The 24,737-nt window shown below is 35.4% G+C and overlaps 1 protein-coding gene across 2 annotated transcripts in view; it reads right to left on the reverse strand.

Moving 5' to 3' along the window:
- The window catches only part of GBE1 (1,4-alpha-glucan branching enzyme 1), a 136,163-nt gene that overhangs the window by 59,359 nt on the left and 52,067 nt on the right, over positions 1 to 24,737 (reverse strand). For both annotated transcript variants that reach the window (XM_086883562.1, XM_086883561.1), the window contains exons 4-7: positions 18,584 to 18,709; positions 16,742 to 16,877; positions 14,065 to 14,155; positions 12,728 to 12,937 (exon numbers count right to left, since the gene is read on the reverse strand). In XM_086883562.1, the coding sequence (XP_086739688.1) occupies positions 12,728 to 12,937; positions 14,065 to 14,155; positions 16,742 to 16,877; positions 18,584 to 18,709 (563 nt within the window). The remainder of the gene's footprint in view (positions 1 to 12,727; positions 12,938 to 14,064; positions 14,156 to 16,741; positions 16,878 to 18,583; positions 18,710 to 24,737) is intronic.

Here is a 24,737-nt window from a genome sequence, read left to right on the forward strand (position 1 = left end):
AACACAGGAAGCTTCCGAGATACTGACTCCATGTCTTGAATGGTAATCTACTGATTTCTAACCCTGGGGAAGCAGGGGCTAAGGGAAATTCACTCTTTATGTTAATGTTAGCTAATACAAGGCTTAGATTACTTCCTCTCAGGCTTCCAGATTTTATCCTCAGCATCAGCAATTGTTCTGGATGCAGTCTAAAATGTTCCTTTCAACACTGTGGGATGAGACTGCTCACTTAGGTGACAGACCTTGGCTTGGAGGGCAGAAAAATTTGTATAATGAGTTATTACCTTCACAGAAAAAAACATTTCCAGTGGAAAGCTCCAAGAGCCTGAAGACTGTCTTAGATCATCCCCAGCACAAGATTCAGGGAATCTGCAAAGGGAAGCAGCCACCTGGCAAAGCTGACCCAGGCATGCAGCAGTCCCCGTGCTCTGAGTAAGCACAGAACGCAAAGCTGGTGCATTTGCACAAACCAGCACAGGAGATCTGAAGCACAGGGTTCATATTAAATAGGAATCCATCCTTAAGCACAGCATAGTATTTCTCTCTTTGCTGCACTTTTTGAAGTTACATTCTTCAGAAATGTAATTAAAGAAAGATATAGCTCAGATTGGCCTGTGCCAATAGAGCTCTGAACTTGCAAATACATTTTCTGTATGTTCCATAAATACTTTTTCATCTAAGACCTGAAAAACAGGTTTGTATTCAAAGACACCTAGTGTTTTTAATCTCAATTTCTTACTAGATACTGCCATTTCAACTATATAATTTGTACTTCATGAAGATAAATATGAGAACAATAAATACATTTATGATAGATTGTTACAGTAGCTTTGCTTAGTAAAATACATGGTGAAATTATTATTTGAATCGTCTTGGGAATAAATACCTGCAATGTAATTCTTGTATTGATTCACAGCTATACTTTGTTTTCTCCATTATTCTATTTTTCAAGCTTTATGCACCTATTTTAAAACCTCTTGTGACCTGAGCACATTTTAACATACTCACTATCTTTCTGTAACCACCACATTTGTAAACTCCACAAAAGACAGGGGGGAAAGAAACTGTGCCAAAATGCATTCAATTGTATTCCCACTAATTCACTGAAATTAAATTGTGACAATGGAAACCTCAGAAAGTATCTTGAAAATATGGAGAGAATAATTAGTGTCCTCAGATAGAAATTACAAAAACCATATTTAACTGCCTACAGCTTACTTACAAAGTTGTTTAAAAGCAACACATTCCTCCACATTTGAAAAAGCTTTGAGTACTGTATTTACATTTTTAAGTCAACAATGGAATGGCAACTCACACAACAAGGCAATAGAACCCTCTGAAAGTTTTAAATCAACTTCTGCTCCTCTAAGATAACTGGTTAGTGCATGAGAACTTGTACAAAATCACAGAACACAGAATGATCTTTAGGGATTATCTGGTCACAACTGCACTGCAGAGGGCAGAGACACCCTCAGCTTGGAGTCCTGTGCAACCTGAACTTAAACATTTCCAGGCATGGGGCATCCACATGCCATGTCTCTGGACAACCTCTCTGGTGTCTCATCACTCTCACCATGAACAGTTTTGTTCTGATGTCCTTCCTCATGATCTAAACCTACCCTTCCAGTTTAAAACCATTGCCCCATGTCCTGCCACCAGTGCCCTGTGCTACATCTCTTCCCTCAAACCACACAGTTTGGTGCCATCCACAAAGTTCAATCCCAGTAAGTTCCTTAGGGACACCACTTGTTACTGATCTTCATTTGGAAATCTTAATCTACCAGTATATTTCATGCATTGGAAATTTCTTTTTTTTTTTTTTAACAGTAAGGTCTTTTACTGAAATGCCATGATTTTTTACTGAAATGAAATCAACTATTCCTACTACAGATATCCTCTATTTCAGATCATATTTCAGTGCAACTATTGCTGATCCTGGCTTATGTGGTAGCAGAATGACACCAGCTTTTAATTAAAATATTCCTAAAGTGTAAACTTCATAATATTATAGAAAAAAAAATCATTTTCTAGATCAGGACAGAACACAAAGAAAACTAAAGCTAAAATTCTCTGAAACAGTTTAAAACAAGTTTTTCCTTGCATATACTGACAGTCTAGCATTGCTGGCAAATGAGTTGCTCAAGCTCAGACTTTAATCAAATGTTTCTGGTTTTCCAAGTTTGGGTGAAGATGGCTCTGTGCTAAGAGCAATTATAGCTGAAACCTACAAAACATTTCCTCTTTCCAGTACACAACTAATGAGTTTATAAGAATGCCATTTTACACTACTTTCTGTAAGTCACTACCTTTTTTAGCCAATTTGTTAGCTGGATAAAGATTAGAAAGAACATCCAGCTGAAAGCTGTTTCCCATTTCCTGACAGACATTCAGTTTCCTCCCCAATTGACCCAATGACAAAATAATTACCTTGAAATTTCTTATAACAAAGTCAAAGTAGATTTTCATCTTTTCCAATGCCCTTATCCAAGATAGTGGTGGCAAAGGAAGCCTGGAAACATTGATAATGTAAATTTTAGTGTCCGTAGTAGATTTTTTTCCTCTCCAAAAAGCATTCACTTTGTGAATGGCTTATGCATCCACCCTAGAATGGTTATAATCCCCCAGTTTGTAGGAAGAAAAATATAAGATTTTAGATTTCAGGGTAGTGAATAATCTAAAAATCCAGGGTAATAAACACTAAACACTCAGTTCAGAAAATGGGGAGAAATAGTAGTGGAAAGCTTTTGGGATATTTTTTTCTCCAGTGTTTGGCTGACTAATTACTCCAATTCACTGATTCTTTGAACACAGAAACCATGAAATCTTAAAGGCAAGAGTTAAATTTCAACAAAAAAAAGTGAATTGCACCTAGTCATTATCCCTAAAATCAACTGTATATATAACATTTTGAGAGATTATGTAATTTGGTTCCTTAAGCACCAACTATTAGAACTTGCTTCTAAACGTCCAAGCTTAGTCCATCTAAAACTAAACAAATTAAAATAAATCTGTTATATTTAAATGACATAATTCAAACAAGGAAAGTTTTTTGGTTCTTAGCTGTGGCTACATTTACAGTTTTAGCACATTTACAGTCACAAAATGTCATTCAAGCAAACTTGACAGTTGAAGCCAGTAAAGTATATGTATTTCCTTTGTGTGAAAAATTTTATTTTTTATTGTTATTATTTATTATCTCAATTATGTATCAGCCTGACTAACGTGGTGTCATATTAAGTGAAACAATAACTTAAGTGGTTTTTTCCACTTTTTTTCCTTTTTTTTTCTTTTGCCTTTGGAGGAGAAGGGAAGGAAGGGAAGACAAGGGGGAATTTAGCACTGCCTCCACCTGCTTGCAAAAGGTCAGGGTATGAAAATGTAACACTGTACTCATAGGGATGATTTCACTTTGAGTTGTGGTTTAATAAAACATTGATATTTTTCCTCAAAAGACACCAATTTCTCTATTACTCTACTGGAGAACTGTCTTAAAAAAATGTAGATACAATACTAATAATAAGCCTGTGCTAAAATGTGTTTTAAGATATCATGACCTAATCAAAGGTGTGCTACATTGCAATCAAAATGTTGCTAAATACAAATTGCTTGAGGAAAAAGCTGATCACTCTAAAGCACTGGAGAAAAAAGGACAGAGCCAATCTCTCTGAAGTTTTGTGGGTGAAAAACACGGGATGTAGAGTAACTTCTTTTTGACAGGGAGAAAGGAAAATGGCTTCACTCCAAATCATGAAATGACAAATTCTATGGTGTTTACATAAATCCCTGCAGCCACAAAGAAGCAATCTTATGTGTTTATTTAATCAGGAAAGTGACAACAGTCATTACTTTACTTTCTTCACATATCTTAAAGGAATAAAGAATAAAAATAAAGACTGCAAAAAGCATTCTTCTCTTCATTGTGAAGCTTTTGATAAATACACTCAGTTAAACACTCTTTGTGCAATGACTAAACATATTATAAATACAAAAAAATCCATACTTTTACTTAATAATTCTTCAGAGAACTTCATACTCAGCTCTTTCTTTGAACAAATTAAGTCGTCACCTACAGAAAAAATTACTAAAGCACATAGTAGTGACTATGGATGTGCTTTTTCATTCTTGTTTATTTGTTCACATGTATCTATCCTTAAAACTACACTTGACAGGACTTAATTATTGTGCAGTAACACTAAATAAATCAAGGGGTAAGGTCTACAAAGTATTACTTGTACACTTGCTTTCCTCTGCCTGAAAGAAACTCATTAATTGTAGTAGAATAACTTAGAAAAACTTGTGTTAACTGTCTAAACTATTAATTAATAACTATGGCAATTAATTTAATTTTTTCCAAATAAATTTAAGCAAATTTTCAAGTGCTGACAAAAAAATTGTAATATAGATACATGCAAATATTGGGTAAAGAGCCCCCTTATCACAGAAGAGACACACAGATGAAGCAAGACAAAGAGATGTTTGATGGCAGTTCTCTACAAGAAACTGCTCAAAGCAAATACATGGGGAAAATAGCCAAGAAAATACAGAATGCTTTTAAAAAAACCATAAACCACTCTTTTTCTTGACCTGGTATAAAACAATTTGCTTTGTTCCCAGGGATAAAGCTTTTAATACAGTATCTTCCATATTCATTAATAAATTATTAATAAATAATATATAAATAAATAAAATAATAAACTATTTCAGTTCTTCTGACTTATCCTGTAACTACATCAGCCAGAAAAGAGCCAAAAGCTGTTCCCTGTCTATCTATCACTATTATAATGGGAACAGTAGAACCATTATATTTTTTTTATCTTCTTTACAATTTCACCAATAATTTCTTAAGTATCAACTCAAATAAAATTTCTTTAAGTAACATCAATTTTCCAATGTAATTCTGGCATTTAAATAACCTCTACAGAAAACATTTATATACAGCTGAGTGTGTCCTTATAATATAAATATTATAAGGACATATATGTATATATAAAATATATATAATATAAAAATATAAAAAGTTCCCTAAATTTCAGCATGCTATCACAGTACAGTCCCATCCCAAGCTGAATCTCAGTCAGTGGCTATAGGTGGGAAGCAATTTCTTTGGACAGAGACACCAGGCTGCCCAGCACTGTTGCATGCATTGCCCTCTATCTCCACTTTCATATTCTAGAGACAGGAATTTTTATGCCATTCTCAAGAAAACCTGGCATCCCTTTCAAGACTGTAAGTAATATATCAGATCAAGATAATTATCTGCAGATTATTTCTGATCTGTTTGCCATACATAGGCTACTGACTTGTGGAAATGCTACAGCGCTTTGTTTGTTTTCTACTCTGTAGACAGAGCCATGATTTAATCTCTGTTAGCTCTCTCCAATGAGCTTTCAAAAAACAGATTTCAAATGGATCTGTGCATTGTACAGCATGTACAGAATAGAATCAAAAAACCCCAAACAATTGTGTTAATGTTTCCATCTTCTTTGCTATGAATTATGAATGCCTATGATTATGTATTATACCTTGCCTAACTTTCCTCCAACCTTGAATTTCTTTGGATAAAAACCTATTAGAAGAAAGTCAACATGGCTCATTTAATTTGTGGATTCTTCTCAAACTTATACAACCATCAGCCTTTTCTCCAGCACAATCTTCTATTCACAACAGATGCTGCTCATGGTCAGCTGCTGCAGCAATCACTTGATGTTGTGGAAGTTGTCAATTCAGCTGTGGATTACTAAATGCAAGATCATTATTGCATTTAGACTGATGAAAAATGATTCATTGCAATGTGTTGAATGTTAGCTCATTTTAGATATTTACTGAAATACCATAATCAGGTACATGTAACTGCATTTATTCAAGATATGACTGAATTTAATTGGCTACAAGTGGTCACCTCTATATTTCAAAATGTATAAAAAAAACCTGACAAAACTTAAAACAATTGACTGCAACTTTTCAGTGTGCCTTTCTTCACATCTCAATATCTTGCTTGATCACTGCACCACTCTCTGTGCAGCTTTATTTTAGAAACCATACAAAGCTGTGAATGCTATGTTGGAGGTTAATTTGGGAAACTGGACATTTCAAAGAAAGCTACATGGATTCCTATGTGAAGTTCTGAGTTCTAGAGCTATGGATTTAAAGCTTCACAGTCTGTTATAACAAAGTACAGTACAGTAAAACAATTAAGCTTGTTTAATTAAAAACTTTAAAAATTAAAAAGTAAAGCACTTATACAGCAGCTCTAGACTGCACATGCTATAAATCATATGATCATGGCTAAAACTTTTCTTTTTTGCACTGTTATTTACATTTTTCTGATTATATTGTAATAAGTTCCTATATATCATCCCTTCTGTCAATGCTTTCAGTAATCATTCCCTTCAAAAAAGGCAATTTATAAACTGCAATGTTCCCATACTTGAAAGCATTTGCTTACCAGCAATTACAATGATGACTAAAAAGAAACAAAGATTTTTAGGAATGGAAGGTCTTAAACTTTAAGGTTTAAATTTTATAAAGTATTTTTATACTGTCACAGTCATCATCAAAATTCAGTGTATTAGAAGCAGAGTGCTAAGGAACATAAGCAGACAGTGTTTTTGAGGACAATCTTTAATCAAAATAATTACATTTATGATGGGTGAATAAAAATCTCAGTATTATGCTACAAGCAGAGCTTCCTTAAAACAATCATTAAGAAATAATCTTTGCCAACCAAATGAAATTCCAATGCATATTATGCAGATCTTTAAATACAGAGCTTTCCTAAACTAATTTGGTAGAGGAAGACTGGCAGGAAATGAATTAAAATCAGCACAGCTTTATGTTTCACATAATGAAACACAACTTACATCCCTGTTCTATTGTGATTACCCTAGAATCAACAATATACCAAAAAGCCATCGCATGACTGAGAATCTCTCTCATTGCCAACTCTCACTGCATTACCTTTAGCCTAGCTGGAATTATGGCCAATGAAAACCTATTTGTGACAACCATGGCACAGCATTGGATGTCCTTACTCGTGCCTAAATGCAGCTGAGAGAATGCCACCTGCACCTTACCAAATTCTCAGAAGCTGCAGAAGAAAACACTTCAGTTCTTACACTCTGGGAAGTCAACTGGATATGAATCACTCATTATGTGCAAGCTACCCCTGCTTGCTTATCCCTCTCCTCTTTCTATGTCCCAAACAGTGTCCCAAAACCTGCACAGCTTAAGCTTCTAGGAAAATTCCTCAGCTGGGAGAAAACTGGAAAGTCTTTAGATTAGAACTAGACAAGATAAGAGAGGCAAAGTTACAGACAGACAGGTTTGTTAGGAGCACTAGGATTCAAAGGAAGAACGTGGAAAGGCACAAAACAGTGAAGAGGACAACCCATACCATCAAGAGTCTGTGACAAGCAGTGGTGTTCATTCTCCCACCTGACTGACACCTGCCTGGCCAGCAGAGTCTGTTCAGCTGTCATCTCAGAAGCAATGAGTGTCCTAGCAGCTTTTAAATCCTACCTATCCTTTTTGTGCATGAAGTTTGCAGTCAAATCTTTGCACTCTGAAACGCGTCAAAAAAGGGCCCCTGAGGTGGATGGCAAGAACACACACAGTGTTATCTGCAGTCTGTATCTCATGCTCACGTGGCAATTTTCCTTAAGAGCATTACCAGAAACTTTAATACCATGGGACTCCAGAGAGCACCACCTTAAATCTGGTTCAAATGCTAATGTGTAAGCATTAAAGAGTAGCAGCGAATCCATACCATCCTGAAAACTGTACAAATCATGGGGATGCTCCCCAAAGAAGGCAACAAATCTCTACCTCCACTGATATTTAGAAATCATCACTGAATTGAAGGGAAACAAAACAAAAAACATTCTGAACAGCTATGTTTCAAGAATTACGAGCCCAGGCAAGTACCCCTACTAACGAAACACTAAATTCTGAAAGATTTATGTTCCAGTTCATTCCACACACTATCATCACCTCAGTGGCAGATAAAGACTGGCAAAGTAGGCAATCAGAAGAAAGAAAAACAATTTGGGAGAAGAACAGCTGTTTAAGGAAGAACTAAACAGCGAGCTTAAGAGGATGCTGAAGATGTTAGAAGATAAACATGTCTTTAAAGAGTCAGATCCTAAAGTCAAGAAAAATCAGGGGAACCTTTTTTCCCCAGAAAATACAGCACAAGGTTTATGCAGGATTTAAACACTGGGTGGCAGAAAAGGCCACTGTCTGGCATCCAAACACTGGTGGATGTTTTAGATGCAAGAGAGTACCGAGATACCTGCCTGAGGCTGGACCACAGGACAAGGGAAAAAAGCTTCAGGTGACCCACCCCACTCTGGAGGGGCAAGCTGGGGAAAGGCCACCTACACCAGAACAAAGACACAAGCTTCAACAGCTGACAGCTGCCCTGTTTCTGCAGCACTGACTGCAAGGTTAAAAGCAGTTTCTGAGCTATGGCAGTTTGTAACACACCTTAAGAATAATTGAATTTAAAAAAACATAACAACAAAAACCACATCAAAAGTGCTGAGCTATAATCAGCTGTCCCACCAGCAGTTCAGAAGACTGAGCTGGAGAGAACATGTGGACTGGCAGCAGGGGACTAGCAAGTCATCTGTTGCCCTGATGTAAAAGCTGTGGCTCATGGGACAAAGTGTTTATACATACTAAACCCTACCTGTAGCATTTCAAAGCACATTTGGCATGGATGTCATAAACTTCATAAAACTGATGAAAAGAAACCTTAATAAGAGATGTCTCCCATTACATGGCTTAGTTATGATTTTTAACCCCAAAAATATGGACAGAACATCTAGTCTTAAAAAAGCCTTGAAATCAGGCCTCAAAAAAGCCCCAAAGGAGATGCTGGGACATCTGCTGGCCCCAAATCCTTGTAACCAATATCATCTCTTACTGATCATACTGCTGCATTCAAGGAAGCTGGAGTAATTAAAGTTAAAACTTCATTGTAAATCAATCTCTGACTTTTGTACCAAATTCATCTTCTAAACTGTGAAATAACTCAAAATTTTGCCAAAACACATAGGTGAGAAGGGTCATAATAGCATTAACAAAACAAAACAAAACAAATTAACCCCTCCCTCCCCAAAAAAGAAAAAAACAAACAAACAAACCACAAACAAAAAAAACTCTTAAGGCATCACATGATTTCTGAATTTTAATTCCACCATTATTCCTAAAGGCTCACAGAAATATATCAGTATACCTATTGACATTCAGAATTGGATTAAGAGAGAATAGAATCCAACAAAGTCTAATGAAAGAACAGGAAAAGCCTTAAAAGCCAAAACAATATTCTCAGACCTCCACAAGTCTAGAAGGGCAACATTTACACATTTATTTATGTAGTGCTGTGGGGAAAATCTTTACTAGGTAATATCTCATTCTCCATTATTTTTAGATTATTTTGCCTGATTAGTATTTTAGACATACTTGCTATTTGGAGAAATGAATTTAAATTAAAACACAATCAACCACCCTAGTTGTGATCCCACCTGGTCTCCAGGGTGTACAATATCACTTCTAATGAACCTGACAGCTGAATAACCTTTGAATATGATTCTAAGAAGAAAAAAATATATATATTTTGCTTGTGCAAAATTAATTACAAGTAGAATCCTTACTAAAGATGGGAGGATGTTTACATGTATTCCAAGAGAGCTACCCTTAACAGGAACACAACAGAGGCCATTAATTTCCTCCAAAATGAACTATACAGTGCCAAGTAGAGTACCAATGCAGAGCTTCTGGCACCCCATTTACACTAAAGTATTTTCCCTGTCGTGAATTCAGGGCTAGCAACGTCACAGTATTAAACAGGAACCAAAGCAAATTATATAAAAGTTTGTTTTTCAACAGAAAATATTAAAATCAACTTCTATCCTCACTGAAGCACCATGATTCTGGTTTTAGGGTTGGTTGCTGAGGGAAACAGGATGGACACAGATATAGCCAGACAGAATGGAGATGAGGGAGAGGAAGAGTCACCAAATTAGCATATTTGAGGAAAAAAATGCCCAGTATCTGGATTTTAGAAAAACTCATAAGGATGTGCAAGAGCTATGAAAATTAATAAAGTGAATGTTTATTCTTGGTAGGTTTTTAAAGCATGGTTTATATGCTTTAATGAAAAAAAGTTAAGCAAAAAGTATTCTATTGGCCAATTATCTTACCTGCAGGTTCTTATTTCAATGAAATTGAGTTTGTATTCTCCTATGACAACACCATGAACAGCATAATTTTAAAATGCTGTTCACAATTTACAGAAAAGCTCCCTCTTCATACAACACTTGCATAAATATGGATTAAAAACTTAAAAACTAAAAATATGCCTTTATCTTTTTATGTAGCACTGTGGTGCAAAGATGCAATACCCAGGCTGTCCATTGAACAGGTTTACTATTATTGCTTTTCTTGAAGCTTCTCTCTACTTACATGAATTTTACTAAAAAATAGTACTTAAGTACACAAAGGATATAATCCTTTCTTTTTTTAGCACGGATATAGATCTTTTGCCACATTCTGCTACAGCAAGTATTCACAGTCCCTTTCACAGACAACTGAATAATCTTGCAAATGCTGTGAGATAAACTTACATCTTGGCTTTCAAAGAAAATGTAGACAGACTAAACTGATAAAGCAACTGTTCCTTAATCTCTTTCACGGTTGAGAATTAGTTTCTCTCAATTCCATAGTGAATTGAGCATTCTTTGCATTTGATGTTTAAGTACCTGCAGATTTAACTTCCCACTACAGAAGGAAAGGGATTTAGTACAAGCTCTGTACAGGATAGAAGGCTCTGCTAGCTGAAGAAATTTCACTCAGCAAGCAAGCTTTTCTGTAGACCATTCAACAGACTGTGTTTGCTGTCATTTATTTGGAGCAAACTTTCAACATCTGCCAGCAACTTGAGTCTCTCTCACATATTTTTATATTTGCCTCATCCAGACTAGAGCTGCTCATGCACTGGTATGGAAATTAGCCAATACAGACTAATGCCAATACAGACTAAATGGGGATAAAAAAACAACCACCAAACCAAACATTTTCAATGAAATGTCAGTTTGATTCTTTCACAATTTTTTTTTTGGAAACTGCACACACAAAGAATAGGGTGAAAAGTGCAAGCTATTTTTTAATCAGTTCTGTGAAAGTTACAAGGACCACGAAGGTTATATATATCTTTTCAGTCTTAAAACATGAATTTAAAACTTAATAGGAAGGACTAAAATGCATTTATTATAATAATAAAATTACAATTCAAAAACTCCCCATGAAATAACCTGTAAAATTGTCCCAAATAACAAGTAAATAAAGAATAGCTCCTTCTACTAAGTACTGAAGTGCACAAATCAGTTTTCACACTGGTCACTTGGTTTATTTGACATTGTGAGTTCCATTAAACAGTTGGCCTATGATATGTAATGTGGCTTTTGTAATAGTGCAACACAATCATATCTATCCAGTCCATGGCAGTTCAATGCAAGCAAGGGAGAAAAATGGGAAAAACAGGAAATTGAACCTGCAGCACAAAAACCCTAATAACTTAGGGGTTAACAAGGGACCAGAACTCTGCAGTTGCTCTGTAATGAGCCACCACAAGAACATTCAAATGTAACCTTGAAAGGGTTAAAACAGAACTTTGTAATTGATAAGAAGGTCACATAAAATTATGCATTTCAAGAGGAGAAATAAGAGAATTTATCCTGGAAAAAGTGATCAATTCTATATAGAATTTTATTATGACATGCTTTAAGGAGATTGTGAAGTTACACAAAACTTATTGTGGAATGTTTAGGGAAACAAAGGAAAGGAAAGGGAAGAACTAAGGTGGTTCAGAGATGAACAAACAGAAAAAAAATGTGAAAAAGAGACTGAAATAAACTGGCTGATGATGCCTGTTTCTCCATTTAAACCACTGAAACATCCAACGTACAAGATCAATCTCCTTGCTCCCAATACCTCAAAGAATACAGAGTGAACTGTGCTAAATACTAATACAGAGAACACTGTGTTAAATACTAATAATCATCTGGAATTAATAAGTGTTTTGATATGCACTATATTTATACTGGTTAACTGAGCTTGCCCAAACTGGGTCTCCAGAACTGTCTACTGAAAATGACCTCTGCTCTGTATTAACTGTTGATTGACCTCCTGAAGCTCTTTGAAATGGAGTTAGTTGTCCTGGGGGGAAACATTTCCTACATTTCAACAACCTGACAGTTTGTCAATAAATTTACAGAGCTTACAGGTTTTCATCAGCTTTTCTTATTATTTTATTTTTATATAACATCATAATCTATTGTATATATGCAACGTGTTATATACATAGCAGGAAAATATTAATATATTCTATAATGAATAAAATACATTATATATTCCTATATAACATATATTTATATGGAAATATATTTTTATATATAAATAACTGCACCATTATATAATACATACAATGTACATGGTATATAACATGCACACAGGTAGCAATAGATGACAGGAAAATAACAAAATTGAAATACTACCATTTAGTGCTAGATTTGAAGCACTCAGGCAAGTAGAGGAATTGAACTCCACAAACTGCAACTGTTAAACAATCCAAAGGACTTTACCAGTTTGGTGAGGAGTATAGTTTAAACAGAATTGCTGTGAAATAATAACTATTAGCACAGCTGAAGTGATGTTTTATACTCACTTTGCATAATCAAAGAGCCTGCTGTCCCAGAGCTGGTGATTGCCTCTATATCCAGAATGGAAGAAACAAGAATCTGTACCATCAAACTGGTTGAGACCATCTTCTGAGTTTTTTGAGGCGTGGCTGTGCACCACATCAAGCAGGACTGTGATGCCCATTGAGTGAGCAACGTCGATCATTTCCTTCAGGTCATCAGGAGTTCCGTACCGGCTGTGAAAATGCAACGAGGCACAATCAGGACTTCTGCTGGCAATACTGAACATTCAGCATGGAAACTACATGAAAGTCAGCAGTTCTTCATCATCTGCTTTACAGATGTACACAGGTTCTTTTTTTCATCCTATTAAGCGGTAGCTATTGCTTACAAACTAACATTTCAGACCATTTTTTCATTGTAAGAATGCCATCATCCACACAGCACTTCACAGATGTAGATTCAGTTTTCTTCTTCCCTTTTTAATGATACATAAAATTTAGTATAAAAGATAACAGATACAACCTAAAGCTGCTATTTAATATCAAACACTTCCTTAGTTCAAAAAGGACAAGAATTCATTCATATTGCTGGAATAAAGTAACACAATGATTACAGAAGTAAATGTACATCCACAAAGTCCAAAAAAATACATCATCTGCTGTTTCCCTGCTTAGTTATTTGGTTTAGGTACTGCCATGTTCTTTTTTAAAATAAGGATTTTTGTCTTTTGTGCACAACACATCTTTTTTCAATGAATTAAGCCAGTTAAAAACTTCCTATTCAAATTCAGCCAGGTTGTCACTTGAGCTGCTCTAAGATTAAAAATTTAAAAAAAAAAAATAAAATTATGACTTCCACGTTTATCATAATTTTCTTAACAGCTACCTGAATTAATTTCTCATGTAATTTCACCCTATGCCTCAAATCTTATTCTGGTACAAGCTTTTAAGGAAAAGGGTTCCCACAGAACACACAAACCCATGATTTTGATCAAGTTCACTACGAACAGTGTACAGTTTGTCATAAAAGAAAGCCCTACACACCCTGTTTGTTACTGCCAAGAATTCCACAACCCCAAACCCATGCATAAAGACTGCTGGAGGTGGATTACCTGGAATATGCTATGGCAGCTGAAGTTACTTATAAACTCTTTGTCTGTATCCTATCCCAAGTGTTTCACAGAGCAGCTGATCACTGTGCCAAATTGATTTCACATTTAAGAGGAAGGTAGAGCAAACACCTAAGCCATTGCTTCCCCTTATACATTTTCTTGCAAACACACACCTGCAAGCAATACTGATTTCAATGGATGGGAAGGAAGGGAAAAGAACAGAAAAGATGCTGGAGTACTTAAACCTACCTTGATGCTGCAAAGAAACTTGTGACCTGATAACCAAAACTGGCATAGTACGCATGCTCCATAATAGCCATCAGCTGGACACAGTTATAGCCTATAATAAAAACAAATATAACAAACAAATGCCTTAAAGATAGTTAAAAGAGTATGCAATACCTGTAACATATCCATTCCAGTCTTCTCTCATTTTAGCTGCCTCTCACCCTAATGGTTAATACCTAAAGATTCAGTAACTTTCACAAAGCAGTTCTAGCTAATAGTTTATACTTATGTGATCTCCATCACAAATGAAACAGTCAATTTGTCAAGTGATCTACACATATTGAATCTCCCAGATGTAGACAGAAATAAGTGTAATCCTTATTTAGCTTCAGAATATTAGTTATGCTAACCTGCATGTCCTGAACTGCTTCAGCTTTATACACTTGCAGTCAGGGGGTCTAGGGCACTGGCTACACATACTATGACAAAATTACAGGATAGTTTGGGTTGGAAGATCCTCTAGTTCCCACTCTTCTGCCATGGGAAAGAACACTTTCTACTAGACCAGGTTGCTCAACACCCCTTTTCCAGGGATGGGACATCTGAAACTTCTCTGAGTAACCTATTCCAGTGTCTCACCACCCTCACAGTAAAGAATTTCTTCCTAAAGTCCAACCTAAATACACTCTCCTTCAATCTGAGGCCACCCCACCCCTGGTGTCCACTTGGACATCAAGCCATTGACTGAAACTCTTAAGTGTGACCATCCTGCTAATTCCTTATTCATCAAGTGGCCCATCTATCAGACCCACATCTCTCCACCTTAGAGACAATACTATAACTTCATGCCATATGACATCTTTTTATCCCATCAAAATCACTTTTTTCCAACTTCAATAATTATTTCTTCCAAAATACAAAAGCCTTCCAAAAAGAGAAAACACAACTGTAATGTGCTTTTATTCCAAGTTCACCCAAGAGCCAAAGCAGTCCAGGGGGGCTGGGGGACAACACTGCATTGCCTCACCTCAGATTTCTCAGTGCATTCTTAAGGAAGGAATTCTGAAGAATCAGGTTTTATCTAAAGGCTATTAGGACTCATACCACCATCACTTCTCTGCATGAAGAAAACCTTCATTTCATTTCTTAGTTTCAACAAGATGCTGTGGAATTTTTTTATTCTTCCTGTTTTTTATAGCTGTGGCGTTTAAAACCAGAGCTATTATTAGAAGACAGTGGTGTGAGCTCAGCAATTTGTCAGATTCATTGCTGGTTTATATTTCAGGCTTGTTGCACTTATTTTTATTTACAGCATTTTTATAAATAAACAGCTACATTGCATCAAATTAATCTCATTCAATTTGCTTGCTACTTATTTTGCTATTTGTCATGCACATATTTCTACTAACTAGCAATATATTAGAGTTCTCATACAGTGATGTCTAAGCTTGTCCTAAAAGGACACTCCAAAACTGAATCTAGCAGACCTTAAAAATATATTATTTTTTTAAAAAAAACTTAATTCCCATTACATTCACTTAATGTAAACAAGATGGAACATTAGTTATAATTTTATATACCCCAAATTTGATACTGCTTTTATTATTTGGTGTATCAGCCTTTTCATGACATTTCTCCACAAAGAAAAAAATTGTAGGCAGAGCAGAATGCTTTCCTAACTCTGTAAATCCTATTAACTTCCTCAGACAAGTGAAATTCCTAATCAGTAAGGAGTCACAGATATATAATGTAAAATCCAAAATTGGATTTTTATTAAGGACTTCCAGATGTGCAAACTCCCTCATCTCACCTGCAAGCTCAACTACCAAAAGGAAAAAGCCATGAAACACTGACTTAACATGTAAAGCTACAAGAAAATTTCTTCTTTAGGCACTCTGATAAATAAAATAAAATTAAAAAAAAAAAAAATCAAACACAAACACAGCCACCATCCACAGAGGCTTCAGCTACAGAAGTCATGATTATTTTACAGCAATGTAAAATATATACCTCATCACAAGGCAGTAGAGGCAGTAAGTTCTAACATTGTCCATTACAAAAACAGTGCAAAGACACCATGGGAAGAAATAATTAAAGTGAAATTGAAGTGAACAGTCTTGCTTTGCTTCCTAAAATAAGGGTACCAGCTGTTTCAAACATCCTCTCTTATATACTAGAAGTTCTTTTCCTGAGGAAGGTCTTTCATATTTAAAGTTTCTTTGTTCTGATACTTCAGAATTACTGTTCAGGTATAAAAGAAGTCTAGCATGCCTATTCTGGCAAAACAAAGAAGAAATATCCAGGTAATTCTTTTGTCTTTCCTTAGAACTAAGCTTTACACTAGTAGAACCAATTAAGAATGAAGTATTTTCTGAAGACTGTCACAAAAACAGGTCCTTTATCATGCTGAAAGTAAATCATACCAAAAGCCAATTACCTTGTAATACTTATCTGGCCTTTAACAATCATATTTTACTTAAAAATCTGGAATGGACTTTGATTCACATATCCTTTTTCAGTCTTTCTTTATTCTCCATAGATTTCACTTGTTTATAATTTCTGCTTGCCTAAGAATCTATTTTCATAGTATGTGTAACTGGGAAATGCAAAAAATACCTCTAGATACTTGACAGTTATCTTTTCTAACAAGCACAGGCACATAAAAATTAACTCTGCAAGTATTTCTGGTATTACTTACCAAGGTCCTTTATTCTAGGTAGTACATTGTATGTGAAGTTTTTGTAAGAAGCTACTTTTCCTTCTGGGGAAGCAATGCCCACATGAGATTCATAGATTCTTAGGCTTTTTAATCTCTTGGGAGAAGGATTCTTATGCTATAAGGAAAAAAAATTAGAGTTGTCGTTAGGAACAGCTTAGGAGTGTTGTCATAATCACATGATTTGCACAACATCATAAACAATTTAAGGCTTATTTTGTTTTTCCTCTAAGACCATTCTAAACATTTCTGAAGCAATTTACCATTTTAAACTGTTAATGCAAATGTCTGTTTGAAATTAGCATCCTTTATGAACAAGAAACTGGATATTCATGATTCAACACTTTTCTCATACTCCTCAAATTACAGTTCAGTGCTCAAACTGATAGCAGCCACGCCATTTGATGTCCTTCTGAATCACTATGAAGCTATGAATCACTTGGAAAATAGAGAAAACAGTAAGATAGGTTTTTATTTTTTAAGCAAACCTGCTTTTTGCAGGTATCTAAAATTGCTGCCTTCTCTTAACTGAAATTTATAAATTATTCCTAAAGAATACAGTTTCACAGCACAGAATCACCTATATTCTAATTACATAGGATTAAAACATAATTTTAAAATCCCAACTCTGGAGACGAGTACACAGCATTTGTGGATGGGTGAAAATATTTGAAGAACACAGAGGGCATTGAAGTTAATATCCTATTTGTTAGTTTATTATTCAGGTGAAATTTTGAGAAGGTAGAACAAAACTAGTTGAACACACACATGTCAACAGAAATTAAAGGAACAATTTGAAGAACAAAACTTCTGTTTGAGGCCTGTTACCTGAGGTTTATTTCCATTAGACACCTCAACTATTCATAAAAGATTTGTTTGGTTTTTTCAGTAAGTCTTTGTCTGCACCCAAAAGTTCTGGCCTCTTTTTCACTCTAGGTCATCCCAATCACTAAATTTCCAAATACCTTCCCATTCCTTTTCTTGATGACATTGATATGTCACACAGCATCATACACAGAGCAGGCCACTAAGTTGATAAAGACTACACAATTTAATAAAAGTTAGTGTACATTATGTTATCTATTTTTAAGGAAAATCTTTTCCATGCCAGTAACCTTTTCTCTCTCAAGCAGTTGCTATTCATAAGTTGAGGTGGATGAGAAAATTTAACTCAAAATAGAGGCTACAGCATCTCTAATATAAACCACTGCATACCATTTTTCAGGGAAAACATGAAAAGCTTTAATATGAAACAACATCACTCACACAGTCTGAAGTTTCCAAATGTTCTCCTAGGGTATTTTTCATACATCATGCAAAGAGCTCTCTCCCTTACAGCAGTGCATGACAAGAAAGAGGGCTTTAAATTCAGTAACAGAATTTTCCTGATACAAAGAAACCAGGATTTGACTGGAGCATGGGTACCTCATTTTGGAAGTTTTTTTTCTGGCTTCATGGCATATTATCCTAGTGTTGAGTACTGAATATTGCATTTGCAGATAACTAAATCCAGTACTGGTAATTCCCTACCCTCCTCCCTACCAGAAACAGCCATCTTGTCCCAGAATATCTGTCAATCTTGCCTAACAGGTGGTAAACCAAGTCTAAAATACCACATTAATATATATTATATATACTACAGGAGGCTGAAAAAGCAGCTAAAAAGTATCCATCATTAAAGTCATTTATTTCTGTCAAAGCCATGAACAAAAGCCCTTCATCTCTCAGCTGTTTTAACTAGTTTGCTCTCTCCTTTTATTTTCCTCCAAACAGGGATACAAAGATAACATGATACACCTCTTGAAAATAAAATTGAAGCCTTACTATATATGACTGTGGTGGATTCCAGTGAACCCAATCGTAATTCACTTTGTCTTCATCACGGACCACATATCTTGCCCAGGGTGAAATACGATAGAGGAGGGCGCCGTTTTGAGCACGAATCACCACCTATAAAATAACACAACATATGCAGGCAGTCACTTATAACTCATAGAACGCCTTCTATGCAAGCCACAGCACAGAATGAAATAGTAGACTACACAGAAATTTAATTTAAAGAACACACAAACACACAATGCAAGTCAAGAGAAGGAAGAACGGCCCTGCTCGCAGGGATGATTTGCAAAGGGACAGTAAACCAGACGTGTCAGACAGGAGTGATGTTCACCAGCAAGAGCTGAAAGGTGAGAATATATATAAGCTCTACATAAGTGATGGGAGAAGAAGTGTTCCCCAATGGATTTCTGTTAGGTTTGCTAATTACCCCTGTCATTGCTATTTCCTTTCCATGTTCTTATAAATTTAAATAGACATGCAGAATAATGTCATTAGGATGAGAATTGTGATTTCTTTAACTTGGCAAACAAACAATCTAGTAAGGCAAGTTTAATATCTTAATTCCATCTTTTTTTTTTTTTTTTTCCATGCTCTGTCACAATGTCACATAGCCCGGAACCACAGATAACACAAAAAGCACACGACAGTTTTTGGGTCAAGGCGAAGAGAAAGTTCCGCCTCTCTCACATCCTCCCACCCCACCTCCCCTCTCCTCAGCACAGAAGGAACAGCACCACTCTGGTTTTGCTTGGTATCTTGGCTGCCACTAAAACAGCAACACAGATGGTTTGCAAATTTAAAACCTAGAAATGTACAAGCAAGTGAAAGCGCAGAATTCTTAATTCTGCTTTTTTTAAGGAAGTGATGACTGAGACGTTTTAGTTTGATTGTTGGTCTTACAGGGTTTTGGTTTTTTTTTTTCAGGAAAACTATGAAATTGTAAGAAACCTTAAATGAAAAGAGAAAGGGTTGAGGTTTTTTCCACTCCTTTCTCTTGTTTTGTTAAAAATGTGACTTGTCTTTGCTCTCAATTCCAAACAGGTAGTCTGGAAGAAGAAATTATCACAGAACGGCCTTTTCGCTTCTGGCAAGTATCTTTAATTGTTTTGATAGATTATCTGTATCCTTGACCCAATCATGGAAGAGGGCAGGATCACAGAATCATGTTTAGTTGAAAGGGGCCTTTAAAAGGTCATCTAGACCAACAGAGAAGAAAATATGTATATGCAGATGATTAATGAATGCTAATAGAATAAGGCAAGGAAGTACGACTGCTGTGCTTCAGTAAACAGTACTATAACTCCAACAATTCAAAATAGGTTTTATAACATGGAGTAATTGATACCAAAAAACCTCACCAGAAAAAGTGGAGAGAGTTATAGCAAACACTGTAAAGTTGCATGGAAAATTTATTCTGTTAGCTGCACTAGCAAAGCTGACCCAAAGAGTATTTCTGCAAATTATATCAATACTGTGAAGATCCTCCTTGCTGATAGCATTGACAATTTGCAAATTACTCTTAAAATATTAAAACTTATCCCCTCTCTCTAATATCACACTTCTGATGGTGCTATTTCCTCTTTTATTATTTTGTCCCAATTTACCCATCACAGAAATAAGATGATTACTGCATATAATAACCTACTCATCTTGACATTCCTTTTTTTCTAATATTTTAGCATAATTCATACTAGACAGGCTTATGAAGGGTGGGCACATTTAAGAAATGTGAAGTAATTAATCTACATTCAGAACATTAATTAGCTGTAGTACTGGTTTAATCCAGAAATTATACTGGAGGGGGGAAAAGTAAATGTCTTTATTGTGATATATTAATCCAGTCACGTACTGTCTTTAATTAAAACCATTAAGCAATGAAAAAGTTAGGAAAAGATACTAGAAAGCCATTTAAATGACCAACCAGTTATTTCACCTTTTCAACTTATACCTCCACAGTTATACTGTGGAGGTATAACATACTATATATGCCCAACTAATCTCTGTATCCCATCCTTCTGACAAAGTATAAGAACTTCTGTTGCTCTGTAGTCATTTAAATTGACCTTATTTCCCCCCATTTGTGAGGCACCAGTGCATTTAATTTACCATTTATTCAGAAGCCATTTTGTTCAAGTGCTAGATTTGCATTTATTCAAAACACCTACAAAGCCAAATTTAAGGGTTACACTTTTCAGGAATTGACAGACTTACAGGAAGTTGTACAAGTTTCACAGACACAATCTTAATAAACACATTTATTTGTCATATCATGATATTAATAATGTAGAGCCATAAACAAGTGGAGGAAATTTACAGTTCAAGCTTAGGTCTACACAGTTGAACAGTATTAAACTTTAGAGTCTGCTCTATTTTAAGGCACACAACCTAAATATTTGGGTTCATTCATTTTAAAACTTTGTTTTCAGTTCTATTATGCAAACATATAAGAAAACTCCCATGCTCAAAAGAAAAGGATATGCCAGAATCACTAGTTTGGAGGAGACCTTTAAGATTACAGAGTCCAATCCAAGATACATTTATCCAACAATAAAAGTAATGAAATGTAACCATGCAAATATCAGAAAAATATCAAAAAAGTGGGGGAGCAATTATTTTAATCAAGTAATCAGAAAATTTATTTGTTGCTTTCTTTACAGTATAGGTGGTCTTCAGAAATATTTTTCAAATATATCTAGCCATGGCTATAGATCAACCTTACCCCTACAGTAAAAACCTGAAGTTGTCTCATTTGTTGCTGTAATTTTTGAGTATCATGGGCTTTGCACAGAGAAAGCAGAGTCAAGGAAAACAATTATTACAACACCAGAGCTGTAAAGTTGAATCCTTCTCTGGTTTGTAGAAGCATAACTAAGTGTCCTTAGAGATAAATCAAGTGATCCCTGGCAATTTCAATTCTTAGTTGCTTTGCATGTTTAATACTTTACTTAATTTTATGTGAATACTATTTACAAAGTCTCTCCTAGGCTTAATTATCAAGTTCTGTACTCAATCATCTCTCTCTCCTGACATTGTATAAAATTTTATTAATAAAGTTAGAAATAAAAAGACTCCAAATAATGTTTTCTGAAGTTTCTTGAAACAGAGCTCTCATATCACCATGCTTAGCTGAAGCATGAGCAAAGGAACTGGGAAAATCTGAATGGCACCACAAAACAAATAGCAATTCAGCCCAAGACTAACAAATATAACTCTAATGCAAACAGTCTGACTGCTTTAATTCCCATATTTGCTTTGCTATTTCTTGAAACAATTGCATATAAGTAAAAGTCATAATAAAATGAGTAAAAATATAAAGCACACATAAAACAAAGATATGTGAAAACTCATGCTCCACTCACCCCAAATTACCATTTGTGGTCCCTTCTCTGCAGTGTCCAGATATAAAACTTAGCTGCTGTGTATACTTTACATATGCTGTTACAGATTTTACATGGATAAAGAATACTGAATACAGCCATTACACAGCACCTTGGGAAAAGTACCTATCAATCAGCTTAACAGGTATTGTACTTTTCCTCAAAATTAGTTTGAAATGAGTAAAAACAAATTCATAAAAGTTGCAGCCTAACTAGCTACTACTTAGATCATCAAGACTTTATACTTGACTCTACATTTTGTAATTAACTCAAAACTTGTTCCTTAAAGAACATATATTATACTATGATGTACATGAAATTAAGCTTTTTCAAACTGGCCTTGGGATTTACCAACTTCATTTTCACAAGGCATGTCCCAATCATTCCTCAATGTATATGAGGAGGCACATCCCACCATTTGATATAAAAAACTACAGCCCCCATTACGTAAAGCTTTTAAAATGCATACTGTTATAGCATGAAACACATGTCAAGTGAGCCAAGCACAATGACAAAAGCTTAGCCCCTCATCACAAGTAACTTCTTTTACAGTTACTTAGACTTATGTTAAAGAAAATCCTAGGTAAAAATAATCCCTGTATTTCTGATCCTATTATTACAGAAGACACTCCAACAAGAGGAAAAGTGGAAGGGAAAAAATGGAAATCCAAGTTTCTGACACAAACTAATATATCCTCCTCAATACATTAAAAAACAGCAAAAACTGTCTAAGAAGAAAGAAACTGGTATCTCAAAAGAATTACATTTACACTGCCCAAATTTAGACAGAATGAAACAAAGACAAAATAACAGCTGTAAAGAACTTGCCACCATCTACATTAACCACCTCTTTGTATGAAACATGAGATAAATATATTATCAAATCATATAGTACATGGACGACATCATGAATTTTTTTGTGTCTGTGAGTCAAGAGGGCAGTGTCTTAAAACAGCAAGCCTGTTTAGAACTCTGTCCAAAGGTGTTTTTCTTCCCCTATTTCCAGATTCTCCATGATGGCTTTCCCATTGGAAACTTCTAACACAAGAATGTAGGAAATTCAAAGTAAATTATGCTGAATTTGCCTATATCAACTTTACAAATCGGTCACCTAAACAGTTTAGGGTTTTTCCCCACCTCCCCTAGAGGTAAACATTCAAAATCCTTGATGAGACCTTTCAATGTCACATGATTATGGCTTCCAAGTCAGATATAAATACATGTAAATAAATGGTCTCACAGAAATAAGTGTCAGGAAGACAGAATGAAAACGTCCTTTAAAACCCAACATTAAAAAGTCAATTTGCTCTAAAAATGGACATGACACAGACACAAAATTTATGTAAGTACAACTGCAAAACAACAGAAGTGAAGACCTTAACCTGCACTGTACATCTTTGGTATATAAAGGTTAAAAATTTATGTTTGGTATTCATTTTCCATTATAGGGATGTTGGGTGTATTTTCAAAGTCTCTGTCTGAAGTGTTCAGCATCTTGAAGTTTAGCATCCCAAACCACTGTAATAAGTGCTGTGGATTTCACAGATGAGTAACACCCAACATAGAAAAAAACACGACCTTAAACCTGAATTTTATGGCATCAGCACTCCTAAGTGATTAATTCTGAAGATCTTTCAGATCTCAATAAAAAACACTAGAAAAACAAATATATGGCTGCAGTCAGAGGAAACATAACCAACAAAGGCTGGCTTTGAAGGTATGTAAAAACTGGTGTGCAAAATTCCACTCCAATTTTCCAAATGCTGGACTACCAGAAGACAAAGCAGGACCTAAATCTCACAAAAACATTAGTACCAAAGTGACAACGTGTTCCATGTCTGCCCACTAGAGGATAGGAAATTAATGGAATGGGGAGTAAGTTGTAGGATAAAACCAAATACAGGGGTTATGAGTCTGCTTGATGATGTTTAAAACTCTCAAAAGCAGTTTATTACAGTTAAGGGGAAACCATCACTCTGAGGTCAGTCCAGTATCATAAAGAAAACCCAATAACACACAGGAGCAATTCAGAAGCTGAAATAGGTCTCATTTAATGTAATGATGCTGCCAATGCAAGACAAGTGAGATTGAGAGGCCCTGATTTTTCAGGCATTTGAGACTCTTGGGCATCCCATTATTCTGCCTTTCCAAAATAACACAGGCCTTTTATATCACCCACAGTACATCCAGCAACTCCTTCTGGATGTCTTGGGGCATTTAAAGGAAAACTCTGTGCTTATATTCAGACAATTTTCAACCTACTGTGACTCAGGGAAATCTACTGGCTTTTTATGTGCAGACACCACACATTTTTTTTTAGGCAATCTATAATGATAAAAAAGTATGAAAGGTTCACAACAAATTTAAAAGCTCTGTCATAAATACAAATTGAGATAAAATGTAAATCCACGTGTAAAAATGGAGCTTAATGTGGCTGTGCTATTGTTATGAGAGATGAAACTCTGCAGCAACAGGCCACAAAGTACCACATTTAAAATTCATATATGCTTATAGATTTTTTTTTTTTTCCTATTTTTGTGCTTGGCTACCTTCATCTTCTCTTCACATCAGGTCCATTTGGCTACCCCAGCTCCTAGTGTACACACACAAAGATCTTCAGAACAGTGTGAGAGACTAATTCAAGGGACAGTTGCACAAGATCAGACAACTTCTCTGCTCAGCAACCAGTCCTTTAGCTTTCAGTTCCTGCTTCTAAAGCAGACTTCAAATCCATACATGAGCATTTCATTTAATTATGATGT

This window comes from Cyanistes caeruleus, chromosome 3 (genome assembly GCF_971803275.1).
Source record: "Cyanistes caeruleus chromosome 3, bCyaCae1.hap1.1, whole genome shotgun sequence".
NCBI lineage: Eukaryota > Metazoa > Chordata > Aves > Passeriformes > Paridae > Cyanistes > Cyanistes caeruleus.